Genomic DNA, 15,753 nt, shown 5'->3' on the forward strand with positions numbered 1-15,753 from the left:
GTCTAGGACTAATGTGTTCTTCCACGTGCCAGGCCAAGGAGGGAAAAGGTCTCTAACTCTGGACTGGTTGGGAAATGAGCTCCTTTATTGCTGATGCTGTATTGAAATGAGCCTCTATTATTTCTAATAGAAATCCGTGTATTTCAACCCATCAGTGATACCTGAGCCCTCAGCAGGTGCAGTTGAGGGGGGGAATGGGGAGTTCAGCAGTTCCATCGGGCTCTGAGAATAAAGCTGTGTTGTGAGGGTTCTTTTCACATTTGCTGTTTCTAAGACTCTGTTTAACCTCTTCCTTTTTTGTCTGTTACTCAAACTTACTTTTGTCTGTGTCCCTCTTCCTCTTGCAGGATCCAAGGAAAGATCCCTGGGTTGAAGCGCAAAACCGAATAAGAAAAGCCTGAAGCAACTTATCAATAGGAAGTTCATCTTTTAAGGGGGAAAAATATTCATTGGATTTCCACGGGGAGGGTCAGGGAATAGCAAACCCCTTGACATTGCAGTGCAATTTCACAGATCTTTATTTTTTAGCAACGCAGTGTTTGAGGAAAAATAACTGTTTTGACTGCCATGTGTTTCATCATCTTAAGTATTGTAAGCTGCTATGTATGGATCTAAAACTAATCATCTTTCCTTATCCTGTGTGCAGCACTGGCTAATACAAACGACTGAGACAGCTGTACATTTGCTTCATCAGAGGTAGTTCCTGCTGCGTGCCGGAGGTGTAGAGCAGGTGGGGCAGAGGACAACACTTCCCAGTTTGTGCACTGTGTATGGTCTGTGTAGATTGATGCAGATTTTCTAAAATGAGATGTTTTAGAAGAATATACCAGTTTAGCAAGTTTTGAAAAATCTTGCCTTTTTGGTATGAGTATAGCTGTATTGTGATTTTATTGTTTTATCAATTGCCAATATATATATATATATATGTGTTTCACAAAGCTTAGATCTTTCAGCTGCTCCACAGTGCTTTGTACTTCAGAGAACTGACTGAGGCCTGGACCAGCTCCAGAGCACACAAGCTTGAGAAACTAAAAAGTCTCTGTAAACACTGGCATCTGTTGGAAACAACAAAAGAGAAATGAACAAAGAACCTCCACATAGAGTAAAAGAAAATTACAGCATACACTTTGTTGCACAAACGTACAGTAGTTGATCTTGAGCAAATAATTCTCCAGCTCTCAGACTCTGATTATCTGTGGACCGAGTATCTAATGCTGCAAATGGTGTTTGGAAACTTAAAGCCCTGTCCTGTTATGCAAGAAATGATAAGTGAAAATTTATACACTTGCAGTTTGAGCTGTACTGAACTAAGTCTGTGGAATGCATTGTGAAATGTAAAAAAACCCAACAAAAAAGCAAAAAAAAAAAAAAAACAAACCAAACCAACCAAACCAACCCCAAAACCCCAAGTATCAATAAAGCTTATAGACATAAAATAATACCGGTATTTGGCTTTCTTGAGGCAAGTTTAATATCTTTGTGTTTATTTGACGTTCATTGTGGTAAATATCCATTGTCCATGGTGGTGGCAGTAGTGTCCGAGCAGAGCGTGCTGCAGGGTGGGTTTGTCACGGTCCCTTTTCTCTCTCTGCAGTGGGAAGGAGTTGCTCAGGGCCAGCTCCAGTGTCCCAGGGAGCTCCAAGAGGGTCTCGGGTTCTTGGATTTTTGACACAGGAATGGTCGATGCCAGTTTCAGGTTTGAAGGAAATAAGTCCCAGTAATCTTTCCAGGTCAATGTGTTGATTCTGATTTAAGAGCTGGACATTGAGAACTTGTGTTCAAATTTATTTGAGATGCAGATTTTAAATGAATGGCATCTTGACCATATTGAAAAATAGAAATTCATGCAGTAATATTTCAGTTTACAGTAAAATACAGCATTACTTCTGAGCATTTTATACAGGAAGCCAGACCACAGAAACATCCAGACCGTAAGTGTGTGGTTTTCCTGACAGACACTATTGCTTGAAGATATTTCTCACATCACTGTTGATTAATTCATTCTGCCACTCAACTGGTTTGATTTGGGATACAATCAACGTGGAAGGAAGGCAAACATGAGTAGTTACAACACAGGCAGAGGTGCTCACTGCTGGCACCACCTGACAGAACAGGATTTGATTTGAAGGTTTCTTTAAAAAAAGACTGCATAGGGACTCGTACTGTGTATCTGACAAACTGCTCTGCTGTATAGTCATATAAGGCATTAATAAATTCAATTGTAAAAAAAAGGTGATTCTTTGAGGTTGCTGAAGCACTTTGTGTGTTAAACAGACAGGAATCCACTCCTTTAATGGGATGTTTTTGCTACTTTTCTATGCAGTGGGCAGCAGAAACGGACTGGCAGGAAGGTTCCAGAGTTCAAAATCCTATTGTCCTGAACTGGGACTAAAGCACTATTGCTTTTCAGAGACTAAATGTAAGTCTAAATGTTTCATTTTGGCCTTTATTTCTTTTAATTAAGAAAGGTAATTTCAAAATATGGATGTTGTTCCATGCCCAGAATCTTAAATATCTTAAAATACATACTTTGACATTGCCCATATTTGCTATTCCTTTTTAAACTTTCTCCAATTCCACTATCCCTTGAGTTTTTGGTTTTGACAAAATATTTTAACTAATAGTGAAGGGCTTGACTTGCCTTTTGGGAATATCTGTCTGTGGTTCCACTTCCCCACGGGGCCAGCTCTCCTTTGATCTCAGCTGTCCCCCAGGCCAGGACAAGGGGCTCTGTGGGGTGAGGGAGAGCAGGGACAGGGAGAGGAGCCCAGAGTCAGCCAGATGAGCTTTTCCTAAAAAAAAAAAAGCTGCGTTTCCTGGTACCAGGGGATTTCTGTTCTGCTTACAAGCAGCAGGGAATGGCTGGAGGGCACACAGAGCCCTGCTATAGGGACATTCCAGGGATTCCCTTCCAGAACAGGAACTAGGGATTGATGGAGGCTTTCCCACCAGGCCGAGATTCTGGCTGGCCACTGCCTGTAGGAGTGTAAAGCACATTTTCCCAGAAATGGGGAGCATGCAGGAACACGTGGGGAATGACTCCCTCCATCTTGGTGTTAAAATGTCTTGAACCAAGTCTGTCCAAACTCTCTCCTCTCACTCACTGTTGGAGTTAGCTTGCACTGCTGGCTGCAGGAGCAGCTGCCCAGGAGCTGGAATGCCATCCCTTTGGCCTTCTGACAGCACAGAGCCAGTGGGGAATTCACTTGTGAAGGTATTAAAAACCCAAAGCAGAAAACAGGGATAATGTAAGTACCCAGCTGGAACAGGTGAGAATGGTTTAGCCCTCCTCTGGGTGAGAGTCATAGCACCGTGTGTGGAAAGCAGGTGGGGGGAGGCAAGGCTGCAGCCCAAACTACTAGAAAATTATTCCAAGGCACTTCATGGATAGAAAATTCTGCCAAATATATATTTAAAAATAAAGTGGACTTAAAAAAAAGGGATACTTTGCTCCTTCAATTAATGACAGCTGAAGGGTGGTCTCCCCCCTCCCTGGGTCTGCTCATTAAATGCTCCCAGCTTTACTGAGTGCACCCAATTGGAGTTTTAAGCAGGTGTGGTTAAAACCCACCCACTTTTTGTACTTTGTTCAAGCCACAAATTTGGAAATTAAAGGGCCCAGCATTTTGTCAGCGTTTTCTCCCTTTTCTGACATGGTTTGAACAACACAGTATTAGGCAAAAGCAGCTTTGTGAGTGAACTGTTCATTCCTTTGGGGATCCCCGGGTTACCCTTCAAACCTCGGCTTCCTTTGCAAGGGCGTCGGGCTTTCCAACGCCTGCTCCCATTCCCTCCTGGAAAGTTGGGATGAGTGATCTGGAAATGTCAGCCTGCAGCAGGGCTGGGATTCCTGCAGCCAGGGGGGCATTCCCGGCTGTCCTGGCCAGCACAGCCCTCGCTGGGGCAGGACAGCAGCAGCCAGAGGCTCCTCAGAGGCAGCGCCACACAAACACACTGTGGAGACAGGAGGGACAGCAGGGATTGGCCTTGGCACAGCCCAGTGAGACAGGAGTGGAAAATAAACACATTGGGTGTGTGGAGTACAGACTCCGTGTGTGTGTGTGTGTGTGTGTGTGTGTGGAATACACTGCTGCTCTGTGTATATGCAGTGTGTGTGCACTGTACATGCATGTCTGCAGTGTGAGCACTGTCTGTGTACTGTGCACGTGTGCATTGTGTGCAGAGTTTGTTTGTATGTGCTCTGTGTGTGCACTGTGTGTCTGTGTGTGTATGCAGTGTGTGTGTCTGTGTGCTCCCTGTGTGTGTGCACACAGTTTGTGTTTGTGCACCGTGTGTGTGTGGCACGTCTCTGTGGGTCATGTCAGGGTGGCTGTGTGGTGTCTGTGTGTGTGCACACCTGTGTGGCTGTGTCCCTTTCCCTGTGTGTGTGGGACTGCCCCAGTCCCAGCCCTGCTTACCTGCAGTCGTCCCCTCCGGTGCTCACCACGAACTTGTCATCGTGCGAGAAGCGGATGTTGGTGACGTGTGCCGAGTGCCCAAAGTACCGCTTGTGTTTGGCCTGTGGGACAGGACAGCAGCTCAGGGATGGCACGGGCAAAGCCCTGTGCCCACAGCCGTGCTGACCCAGAGGCCTTTTCACTCCTCGGGAGCTGCCCAGGGGACAGCCTGAGCACTCTGGACGCTGCAGGAGCTGCCTGAGGATGGACCATGCAGCTTGGGCACTGTTACACCGAGTGCTGAGGGGTTTGGGAAAGGCAAAGGCTGCTCAGGTGAAAATAAAACAGGCACTTACAAATTTCTCAGTGCATGGGAAGTCAAACAGCTTGACCAGCCCGAAGTCATCCCCTGTGACTATGTTCAGGCCAGCGTGGGTCACACAGGCACAATTGACATCTGCTTTATCTGCGTTGCGTGGCCAGATCCCAATGACTTCGTCTCCAAGAATGCTGTTCCAAAAGCAAGGTAAATAAAATGCATTAGACCATAAGACTTAATCTGCTGCTTCTCTTCCACAGGGTGCAGAGCCAACACAGGTCAGTAAGAAAAAATTGCTGCATTTAAAATGAAATTTTCCCCTCTAAATGATTGCCCTGAGCTCATCATGGAGACAATCACACTAATACGCAATTTTTCTGCGATTCTTAAGCAATCTCTCTCCATTAATCCTTAGGTTTATTTCCCATGAAACCACTAGCATCATTCTACACCAGCCCCTTGTGCAGCTTTGGTCTCTATGAGCCTTCCCCTGGGATTTCTGACTGCATTGTTCCCTCAGCCATGAGTTCCTGAATGAGAGAATGCTTATCTGGATGTTGACTCATTCTCAGAAATAGGTGTTCTGCCCCTGGCTTCAGTTCTCTGTATTTACTCACTGAGTCACTGCCAGAGGAATCTGCCCCCTCCCACCAGCTGTCAAGAGTCCTCGGAAATGGGGAATTTGGGGCAGATTTTTCTGCCAGCAGAGCAGTCAGTAGGAGGATTCTCATTTACCTTCTCCCAGCCCTGCCTGGTTCTCACCCACTGTCAGCTCTGCCTTTGGCCTGTCCCACTTCTTGCAGGAAGAGCACAGCCCCAGTTCTGCAGTGCTGGGGGCAGTTCCTGTGTCCATCCACATCAGGAAATAGGTTTTAATGACACAGCTCCTTAATACAATCAGTGCACGTTTCCAGGCCTTCCGTGCTGCTGCTGTTTGCTGGTATGGGGCATTTACCCACCCAGACCTGAGCTGATCCCAGTGCTGGCCCCACACTCTCCTTGGGTGTTACCTGGTCCACGTGGCCCAGGTGATTTTCTCTATCACTGCAGGGTCTGTGATTTGCTTTCCCAGTGGCACCTCGTGAACCTGACGCTTGTAGGCACCTGTGGATACCTGAAAGTGGGAAAGGAAAAACCTGGAAGCTCTGCTATAAATACAGGATTTTCTTTATGATTTCCAGCAGTCTCACCAGGTTTTATCAGAAATGGAATATCTAGGAGAACATTTCTCTTTTTTCCTCGTTATCTGGAATTCGTGACATGCCATATAAAGGAATAACAGTATTACAGGATGACGATGGAAGGACATGTTCATGTGCAGAGCTGACAGATTTTCTCTCACTTCTATACTTTTCTCTCACTTCTATACTTTATCTCAACCTACTTTACCAAATCAGAAACACACATCCCAGCTTCAGGGAGGAAGAGAACTGCTTTCATATGGGTGTAATCCACAATTTCATTTTCAGCATTGTACCCCTTCCATTGACCTGGGAATGCTTTGCCCTTAGCACAGCGGGAGCCTCCATCCCATAATGGTGGCACAATAAACCCGAGCACTCTGGGGGCTATCCCAGACATACCTGGATGTACCTGCTGTCTGCAGAGAAATCCATCTGGATGACAAAACTGGCAATGTCCTTGCAGTAGCCAATTCGGTTTAGGGTTGTGCCTTGAGTGAGATCATAAAAATCCACAGTATGTTCTTGTGAGCCCACTGCCAAGAACCTGTTATCTGGGCTGATCCTAGACAATAGAACATGGAGTGGGGATGTCACTGGCTGTTTTGGTGCAAGATTTGCTTTTGCCTCTCATGCTAACATGACAGTAACTTTTTTAAACTTTTTTTTTAATGGAAAATGCAAAAATCCTATCAACAGCAAGACTGACCCAAACCAAAACTTGATGCTTAAGAGAAGAGGAAGACTCAGGATATCTCTGACAGAGGACAGGGTTAGATGGAATATTGGGAAGGAATTGTTGCCTGTGAGGGTGGTGAGGCCCTGGCACAGGTTCCCCAGAGAAGCTCCCAGCCCTGGAGGTGTCCAAGGCCAGGTTGCATGTGGCTTGGAACAGGCTGGGACAGTGGAAGCTGACCCTGCCATGGCAGGGGGTGAAATGGGATGAGCTTTAAGGTTCCTTCCAACCCAAGCCATTCTATGATTGTATTCTCTATTGTTTGTGATTAAATGATGTTAATGTTGCACTCCCATAAAGCCACAGCACAGTGTGCAGAGTGACACTAATCCTCTGGGAGTCAGCAACAGGAAGTGCAATTTGGAGAATGAAGTCCCATCATTCCAGCTGTGCAGTGTGGCTGTAACTGAATGAAAGCCCCACGAGCCTGTGGTACCCTCAATGCCCTTCAGCAGCTCACACAGGTTCCAACCAACACGGACATAGGAAACCTCTGCAAGCCCACTTGGCTCTCGCTGGCCATCTCCTCGTGCCAGGGCTGTGGCTTTTGAGCCCCTCGTACCTGATGTCCTGAATTGCAGACTTCCTGTCCCTCTTCTTGCCCCAGACCTTGAGGCTGTTGACCAGCAGGACGACGAACTCTCCGTTCCTCATGCCGATGGCCACCATCTCGCCGTCGGGGCTGTAGGCGGCGCAGCGCGCGGGGTGCCCCAGGCTCACCTTGTTCACCAGCTTCTGCAGGGACACACGCAACAGGCTCACACCTCCCCAGCACAGGGACAGCTTCCAAACGCTACGTGTACAAAACTGCCTTCATTAAAAACAAATCGTCTCTGTTTCCCTCTAAACAGAAACCTCAACTGTCACACCCAGCCTCGCATCCCACCAGGCATATGGCACTGAGCAGATTTCAAAATAGAAATGTGATTCGGATGGGGGGGGTTCATGTCTGCATTATTTTGTAGACTGACGTCCAGTTTCACACCAGGAAAAGGACTATTTAGCAGAACAAACTGAAAAATCTATTTCCTAATTTGTTTCAAAGGTGACACTGACATCTTCAACAACTGCTGATTGGCACAGAGCTTTCCCATTTCATTTGATATGTGGAAATGTCCTAGAAAGCTCTTGCATTTTCACCTGGCTGGTTGTATTTGTAATATATTATTTTTTAATATTAATTAAAAATTATTCCTATTAGCTCAGGTAACAAGCTTTAGAGAAGGTTTATACTGGCCAAAATGAGCAGAAACATTTCTGCTTTTTAAAAAAAATTACGCTGTTTTTAAAAATGGTGGTTGTTAGTCAATTTGACTTGGAAAAATCCCTGAGGCAACATGCAGAGTTCCAAAGGAAGGCTCTGAAGGGGAGGGAGCTGTGCCTGCCAGGAAGGTGGAATGATGGGCAAGGGCTGCGTGTGTGTGACAGCACAGTCTCTGTCACCCAGACTGGCAATGTGGAATTAAAATGCTTCCTTAATCCCCCAGCCTGCAGATTTCAATCAAAACAAGCAATGCCCAACAAGAGGCACTCCATGGGCAGGAGTGCTGGTGAATCCCTGCATTCCTCTGGGAGTGCTGGCTGTTGGACAGCCTGGTGCTTCTCCTGCACCAAGGATTCACCTTCACACTCACAGCAAGGAAAGAACTGGGGCCAAACAAGACTGAAACCTGCTCAGGACAGAGGCAGAACCCTGCTCTCATTCCAGGGCTGCTAAAAGGCACAGTAGGAAAATGGATGTTTAGATAAAATGTTCATTTTTAATCACACATTCAACGTAGTTCAGGGTACTCACTTTGTCCGACAGGTCCCAGATCCTGGCTGTTCCATCATTGCTTGCAGAGATAAATATGTCTTTGGAGGGGTGAGTTGCCAAGCCCCAGATTTCCCCTTCCATGTGACAATCAATTAACAAGTTTGAAGCAGCGTTTTTTTCTCCTACTTCAAGGATTTCTCCATCTTTTGTTCCCACTAAGATTTTCCCCTGTTTGTAGCCAAAGAAAAGGAGTGGAGATCAGTGGTCAGTGTAACAGTAACTGCCATGGTTTAACCTGCCAGAGCTTCCTCGGCAAATACTTGGAAAAAGCATAAACAGAGTAAGCTTGTAATTGGTTAATGGCTACTTGATTGGAAATATAAACCAACATTCCTCAGTGGTGTTGTTATGAAGGAGTGTGTCAGATTCCTGGGCAAAATGAAATGGAGACCTTTCCTGGAGCTGGACAGGTCCCATCCTGTGCAGCATCACTGCTCCTTTCTCATTTACAGTCCAAACACAGGCAAGAGTGACTCTGTTATTTCTGTGTGTTCCACAGTGCCCAAACTCACAGTGTCAGTGACTCCCCGAGGGGTTTTGTGACTTTAAAGACCAGGCAGAAGCTCAGGGAGCAGCTGGGCCGTGCCCGGCCGCTCTCACCTTGCCCCGGCACACGGAGCGCACGCACTCGATGAGCTGCCCGGTCTCCAGCTGGAACGCTCGGCACCTCTTCATCTCCTGGTCCCACAGCTTCACTGCTCCCCCCTCCTTCGTGCTGCAAAGGGAGAGAGAGGCACCTGCTTTACACATGGGAATCCCACCAGTACTTTCCTGCCTAAACCACAAAACATGCATTGACCCTCCCTCCACTCTATATAAAGACACCTCGTTATGGTGCAGTGGGAAGTAAATAATATAAAATTAAATGCTTTTACACTTCATATTTGAAACAGCACCATAATTTGTACAAACCAAACTGTTCTCTTGCCACTTATCTCAAATCTCTGTTTCTTGTGGTAATCCCAAGACCCGCAGCATCTCCATGGGGAGAGGCTTAGTTTGACAGAACTAACAAATGAAGAAACTCTACTTATGGTAGGAGCTCATCCAGGTGTTTGAACCAATCCCAAAGAGGTTCAGCATGTCCCTGCTGCCACATGTGCCCCTGTGACCCTCAAGTATCCCCCTTTAGTCCTTCACGTGACTGAGCCACCTGGGCAGGTTATGTAAAACAGAGTGAAAGTGCTGCAGTACAGACTGTTTATCTCTGGGGTGCTGGGTAAAAAATGCAAACAAAAAGCACACAAGAGACACAAGTTGGGCACTTTAGGAAGATGCTGTGTCTTACGGCCGCTCCTTCCCTCCAGTAACGATGAGCCCGTCCCGCAGAGTCGTGTACATGGTGAACACCGGTCCTGTGTGAGCCTTGGCCACCAGCCTGACCAGGAAATGATCCTTCCACACGTAGACATCTCCATTTATGGCACCGGTGAATGTGAGGTTATTCTGCAACAGACAGCAGCAATCTCTGATACATCAGACACCTCAGCGTTTTTGTTCAGCTTCAAGTAAAATTCTTTACATTGAATTGAGAAGTCCTTAACGACCACACTGGAGTGTCACCATTGATGGTATCACTGGCATGTGTCACCCCGAATACCATTAGCAGAAAAAATGTTAAACTGTGATCTGTTATTTTATGTAAGTTAAACAGATAAATAATCAGTAAAGTGAAAAGAAAAAAAAAAAAAAAAGCCATTCACCCAGCTGTGCTCAGGAAAATCAGGGAAGGATCCCAAGGTGCACAGGTTTTAAATCCACATTTCACTAACAAGCACGGGGTTGGATTTCAGCAAAGAAAACCGACCTTTGCAGGTTTAATACAAAGGTAATGTAAAATCCTGTAGCAGGAAATTTGAACTCACTGCTCCAAAGGCAACAGAGAGCATGGTTTGCATTTTGGCATCTTCCATGGAACCAATGACTCCTTTCTTGTAGAGCAAAGCGCTGCCAGCCAAGGTCCAGAACTTCATGTGCTTGACCCCCACGGACACGAACTGAGTGTCGGAGTCGGGGCGGAACTCCACAACAAAGATCCTCTCCAGGTGCCCGCCCCTGCTGGCAACTTTAGCTCCTGGTTAAACGAGGAAAGGGTAAAAACAAAGCTGAATTTACCTGAGAAATGAAGCTCTGATATGATTTTATCAAGTCAGTTGAGGTGGTACTGGATTAGAGATCTGTGTCCCAGATGCTGAAAGCTGCAAATCTCAACACTATTTACTGTATCAAACATCTTAATGCAACTCCCAAAGTCCCTGGTTATTCCATTGCATCCCACAGAGTTAGGAAATGCAGATTTAAGGCCTTCAGAGCACAATCGGTCTCCCGGGTGAGTGAAATAACACAGAAATGTTGCCTCTCATCTGGTGAAAAATGCACAGGGACACACTAAATGAGCTGAGGCACTTTTCCTTTCCCCTCCACCATTTCCAAAGATAATTATTTTCTGGAAATTACTTCTCAAAGGCCTATCTCCATCATAGTACTTGAAGCGTTTTAGGAAAGAAAAGGAATAATTTTCCTTAATTTCATGTAATTTTACATTAGACATCATTCTTTCCTTAATTTCCACTTCCAACAGGTGTTTAGAACTTAATTTCCTGTTTCTATTTTGTAGCCTTTTGCCATCTTTCACTGATTAACTGGGATACTCAGAGCGAGGACACAAAAGCCCAAACACCTGAAAGGCAAAGCCAGTCATTGTGCCCAGCTATGTCAGGCTGCAGGAACAGGATCTGCCCCTGGTTTTTACCTTCCTGCCACCTCCAGACAGTGATGGTGTGTTCTGGGTCGACTCCCACTGACACCAGCAGTTTGCCAGTGGCACTGAAGTTCACGTAATTGACCCCTTTGGTGTGGAAGCAGCGCAGCATGGAAAGGGTTTGCTTGCTCATGGCATCCCATACGTGAATTGTGGGGGTTGTACCTGTGGGCAGAGAGAGGCATTAACAGAGAATTAATTCTGGAAGGCTTCGGTGCAAACCAGGCATTTTTCAAGAACATTTAACCTGAACAGACATTAGTTGGGGGGTTGGATTTGTTTGAAGATTAGCACTACTGGGAAACAAAGAGAAATCGAAATAGCTTGCAAAACACAGGGGGGAATCATTGTAGTCCATGAAGTCAGACAAGTTCTAAAAGAACAACATAACATTCATGAAGAGCCTCATGCAAAAGAAATTGCCTGCAGGTGTTTCACTTGTATCCATGGTTCACACAGATACAACGAGGCAACATGGAACTCGTACAGGACTGCTAAATTCACAAACAAATCAGCCTTACCTGGGAATTCTGTCATGTCACCTGCATTGTGAGAGCAATGGCAAATGAGGAAGCACCAAGGGAAAACAATAGGTGAAATAAGTCATGTGACTCGTGCTGCAGTGCCAGCATCAGCACCAGAAGGAAAACAAAATTCAAAACTTGGAAATGGATATGGATTAAATCAACAAAACAAAGAAGCAGGAATATTGTTGAACTTTTTTTGGGTATATTGGCTTTTATACACAAATATTGCAACAATATTTAGTACTTTTAAGTTTTAAAAATGGCATCTAAAAGAAATGTTAAAGGCATGCAGGTTTTTAACATTATTAAATTCAAAAGCAAAGTGAATCTCTAGTTATACAAAGTATCAATCAAACTCAGAGGCACTGATCTCCTGAGGCCTACCATGCCACAGAAATCAGTGCTGTGCACAGCTCAGGCACCACGTGCAGCTTTGGGTGCTCCCTCCACGTGCCAGTGCAGTGACCGTGCTCAGGACAGGCAGCAGAGGGTTTGTGTTTGTCACTGTGCACTCATCACTGCCATTCCCTGTCCCCTCTTAAGTCACTCCTGTCCTCAAGTTCAGGAATGGGCTGAGGAGATGTTCTGACCCTGCTCTCCTCCATAAAGTTAATTTTTCCAGCTGAAAGGAAAGGCTGAGAGGCAGCAGATCCTTCTCAAGGCTTGGGACAGCTCCTCCTGCATTCCCCAGGCAATGTTTACTCCTGCAGAAGGTACCAGGGAATCTAACAGGACTCTCCATGTAAATAATAAACACATGGATTCACAGAAATACATCTCAACTGTCCTTTGGAGTGAGCCCTAAGTTCTGCTGAGATCTCTCTCTGTTTCTGACCTTTTCTGTACAGCTCTTGTACTCCTGTAGAGAAAATGATGCTCTCTGTGTTCTCACTGCTAAACAGTGCCTTGGATACAGGAAGGAAAGAATTCTATAAATGAGATTATTGAGATGATCAGGCAGTTTATCCAAGCTTGCCTTCTGAAATATGATTACACTACAATTAATTCTAAAATCCAATCACTCACAATCAGATGGAATTGAAACAGTAAGAAAACCCTGGAGCTTGATTACTTCTTCCAAATCAAACAAAAAGTAAAACTGCCCCACAGAAAAGGCCCAGATAAATAAATCAGTGCCCTGAAAACCGTGAGGAAGGCTTTGCTGCGGGGGCCACGTACCGATCTGGCTGGTGGCCACCACGTTCTTGTACTTGGGGTGCTGGTTCACCGTCAGGCACAGGATGTCATCAGTGTGCTCCAGGTAGAAGCTCTGGCTCCCTGACAACACCCAGACAGGATTTCAGTCAGCACAGGAGCACAGACTGTCTGGGCAGCTCGGTACAACCGAGGAGCCACTAAGGCTGCCCTGCTCTCATTCCCAGGCACCCCTCCCAAATGCACTATGGGCACAGCCATCAACACACACAGCTGGATACCAAAGCAGTACTGGGAAATTATCTATACATGCAGGGCATCAGCCCACAGCCACCAGAAGTATGAGAAACACCAAAACTGCCAATGCAAAGCCCAGGCTTCCCAGTGAAATCCCAGAGAATTGAGGCAGTGAGTGGGCAAGTGCAGGAGAGGCAAAGCCCTCCCAAGGGAACTGGCCCAGAAAGGACAGATGGGGCCATCCTTGTGTCCCAGCCCACAGGCCAGAGGCTGTCCTAGCACTGGAGGCCCCAGAGGCCACCTGCAGTGGGTTTGTGCTATTTATCAAGATGCAAAAGGTGGGAAGAAAGTCACAGGAATATTATAAAGTTCAGACTTTCAATCAAAACCATTTTCCTTATGAAGCAATTTTATCTCCAAGTATTGTTTCAGGTGGAATTACCAGTGGAGAGGTTTTGGACAATGCCTGCAGCAGCTGTGTGGAAAATAATGTCAGCACCATCGTTCAGGTAGTGGAGGTTGTTGCGACAGTCAAATCCTCTGTACCCAAACACGTGGTCTAAAGCCAGCTCCTGCTCCAGGAAAACAAAGGGAACAAGGGTGAAATGAAAGTAGAAACAAGGAGATTTCAGAGTCTGGATCATTTCAGGACAATTCTAAATTATATAAGTACAAATACCTTGTAGAGGTAACAGAATAACAAAACAATAATTAGTTATCCCTACTCTGCTCAGTTACTGAAGCTTAACATTATCAGAGGCTATCAACAACCTTTAATTGGTCAACTAAAGCACTGCACTTCTAGTATTTTCTTTTTTAATTATTCAGAGGGCTACAAATGTTCTGGTTCTGTAAATTTCCATTCCAAACAGATACAACCCATAGAACAGGTTTGATTTTACTGCTCTTCCCATCACACTTTAATATTTATATAGGGTATCAGATATTTCAGAGAAGACACTTGCAGAGTATTCAAAAATCAGTATCATAAACTACCAAATTTCCTTAGACTAAATTTTGAAATTCTGACCTTAAGGTCAGCCAGGGCAGGCTATAAATAAGTCTGTAATTAAGGCATTAATCAAAGGTATAAATGCAGCTTACAAGGAGCAGTTGCCAAGGAAATTTCCCCCAGGAACCCAGGATGGTTCATGGATTGTGGTTAGAGATCCCTTGGTGCCCTAAAGCCTGACTTAATGATTGCCCCAAACACAATCACAGCTCACTGGGAACAATCCCAATTAGCCACAGACCAGGTGTTGCAAATTATCCACACAGGTCACAGAATATTCCTTGTTCTGCATATTGTGAGGGAATTCAAACAAGTTGTTTGGGGAGAAAGGGAAGCTGCAAAGTCAATGAGCAAATTCCATTATTCAAAATTCCACACGGGATATTTCCTGGGCTAAAGTGCTGGTTCTGGATGTATTTCCCTTGGGATTGAGCAGGGAGCATGGGAATGCACATGCCCAGTGATTGTACCTGCCCTTCCCTGAGAGACAAAACAGGCATGGATTTCACCCAGCATGTTACTTTTCAAGAAATTGAAAAGATATTAATGCTGACCTCAACCAGTTTCTTTTTTTTGTTGACGTTGTTCTTTTGCAGTTTCTCAGGCTGAGGAGCAGCTCTGCTCACAGGTGGCCTGAAAAGAGCATTTAAAAAAGGAGACAATCAATAAGCTTGAAAGTAAAATACAACCTTCAAAAACACAGCATGTGTGAGCAGCAAATGGACAGTTGCCCCTGTATGAGCTTTTTTTCAGACTTGTACAATAAACTGATTAAAGTCCTGCACTTTTGGACAGACAGAGCAGAAACATTGATGTAGACTTTGTGGATGAGTGGCAGAACAAACAACCTTACATCATTCAAAAGACCCCAAACCATAATGATTTAAATCCATGGAAAAATCCTTCAATATGAAATGATGGTAAATTGGTGTTTTCAGAAATAATCTGAAGTGATTTCTGCAGCTGGCAGTTGACCTCTGCCCAGCCTTGCTTCTTCTGAGAAATCTCATTCCAAAACCTTGACATGGCTTCAATGAAATCTTCTCAAAATCATATTAAAGATAAAATGGTTGCATTTAAATGCACAAGTCATTCATCCAAGGGAATTTAGGAGACTGAGGCCAAAAAAGTTTTTTATATAATTACAGCTGCTAAATTCAGAACACAGACTGAGACAAAATCTGATGTGTACAAATGGTCTGTAAGGCCAGATAACCTCTGCTGCTGCTGTTGATCCTGCTGGGAAAAGAGGGACAGAGCTAAGGGGAGCACTTGGAATGCATTCCCAGAGCTTATGATTCCAGAAAAATGTGACCTTGCTATTACATTCCACGTGCTGTAAAATTTGTTCCTGTCCTGAGACCTAACTACCAGTAATTCCCATTTTGCAAAAAATTAACTGGAGAAGAATGAAATCCCTTTTGTGTATAGGGAACTGCTTTTTCAGGAGCTGGATTTTTCATGGAAGGTATTAAAGGCATGGTGGGAATGAGCAGCAGGACACCCTGAGCTCTGAGACAGAGCAAAGCTGAGGTAACCAGTCTAACCCAGACGTCAGGCACAGCAAGGACAACAAGCACATCAGCAGGTGACCCTGTGACACAAAGAGAGT

General features: G+C 45.2%; 2 protein-coding genes across 9 annotated transcripts in view; one reads left to right on the forward strand and one right to left on the reverse strand.

Moving 5' to 3' along the window:
• Nucleotides 1-1,439, forward strand: part of RTN4 (reticulon 4) — a 39,518-nt gene extending 38,079 nt beyond the window's left edge. For all 4 annotated transcript variants that reach the window (XM_088160793.1, XM_014895135.2, XM_014895134.2 and 1 more), the window contains one exon: nucleotides 348-1,439. In XM_088160793.1, coding sequence (XP_088016919.1) covers nucleotides 348-390 — 43 coding nt within the window. In that variant the 3' untranslated portion in view covers nucleotides 391-1,439. The remainder of the gene's footprint in view (nucleotides 1-347) is intronic.
• Nucleotides 963-15,753, reverse strand: part of EML6 (EMAP like 6) — an 85,452-nt gene continuing 70,661 nt past the window's right edge. For 2 of the 5 annotated variants that reach the window (XM_014895137.2, XM_088160789.1), the window contains exons 28-42: nucleotides 14,696-14,774; nucleotides 13,572-13,701; nucleotides 12,917-13,015; nucleotides 11,732-11,752; nucleotides 11,202-11,375; nucleotides 10,315-10,523; nucleotides 9,738-9,895; nucleotides 9,050-9,164; nucleotides 8,429-8,617; nucleotides 7,196-7,368; nucleotides 6,300-6,462; nucleotides 5,727-5,830; nucleotides 4,754-4,907; nucleotides 4,419-4,519; nucleotides 963-3,954 (exon numbers count right to left, since the gene is read on the reverse strand). In XM_014895137.2, coding sequence (XP_014750623.1) covers nucleotides 3,930-3,954; nucleotides 4,419-4,519; nucleotides 4,754-4,907; nucleotides 5,727-5,830; nucleotides 6,300-6,462; nucleotides 7,196-7,368; nucleotides 8,429-8,617; nucleotides 9,050-9,164; nucleotides 9,738-9,895; nucleotides 10,315-10,523; nucleotides 11,202-11,375; nucleotides 11,732-11,752; nucleotides 12,917-13,015; nucleotides 13,572-13,701; nucleotides 14,696-14,774 — 1,894 coding nt within the window. In that variant the 3' untranslated portion in view covers nucleotides 963-3,929. The remainder of the gene's footprint in view (nucleotides 3,955-4,418; nucleotides 4,520-4,753; nucleotides 4,908-5,726; nucleotides 5,831-6,299; nucleotides 6,463-7,195; nucleotides 7,369-8,428; nucleotides 8,618-9,049; nucleotides 9,165-9,737; nucleotides 9,896-10,314; nucleotides 10,524-11,201; nucleotides 11,376-11,731; nucleotides 11,753-12,916; nucleotides 13,016-13,571; nucleotides 13,702-14,695; nucleotides 14,775-15,753) is intronic. The other 3 variants (XM_088160792.1, XM_088160791.1, XM_088160790.1) reach the window with 2 other exon arrangements.

This window comes from Sturnus vulgaris, chromosome 3, assembly GCF_052056855.1.
Source record: "Sturnus vulgaris isolate bStuVul1 chromosome 3, bStuVul1.hap1, whole genome shotgun sequence".
In the NCBI taxonomy this organism is placed as follows: Eukaryota; Metazoa; Chordata; class Aves; order Passeriformes; family Sturnidae; genus Sturnus; species Sturnus vulgaris.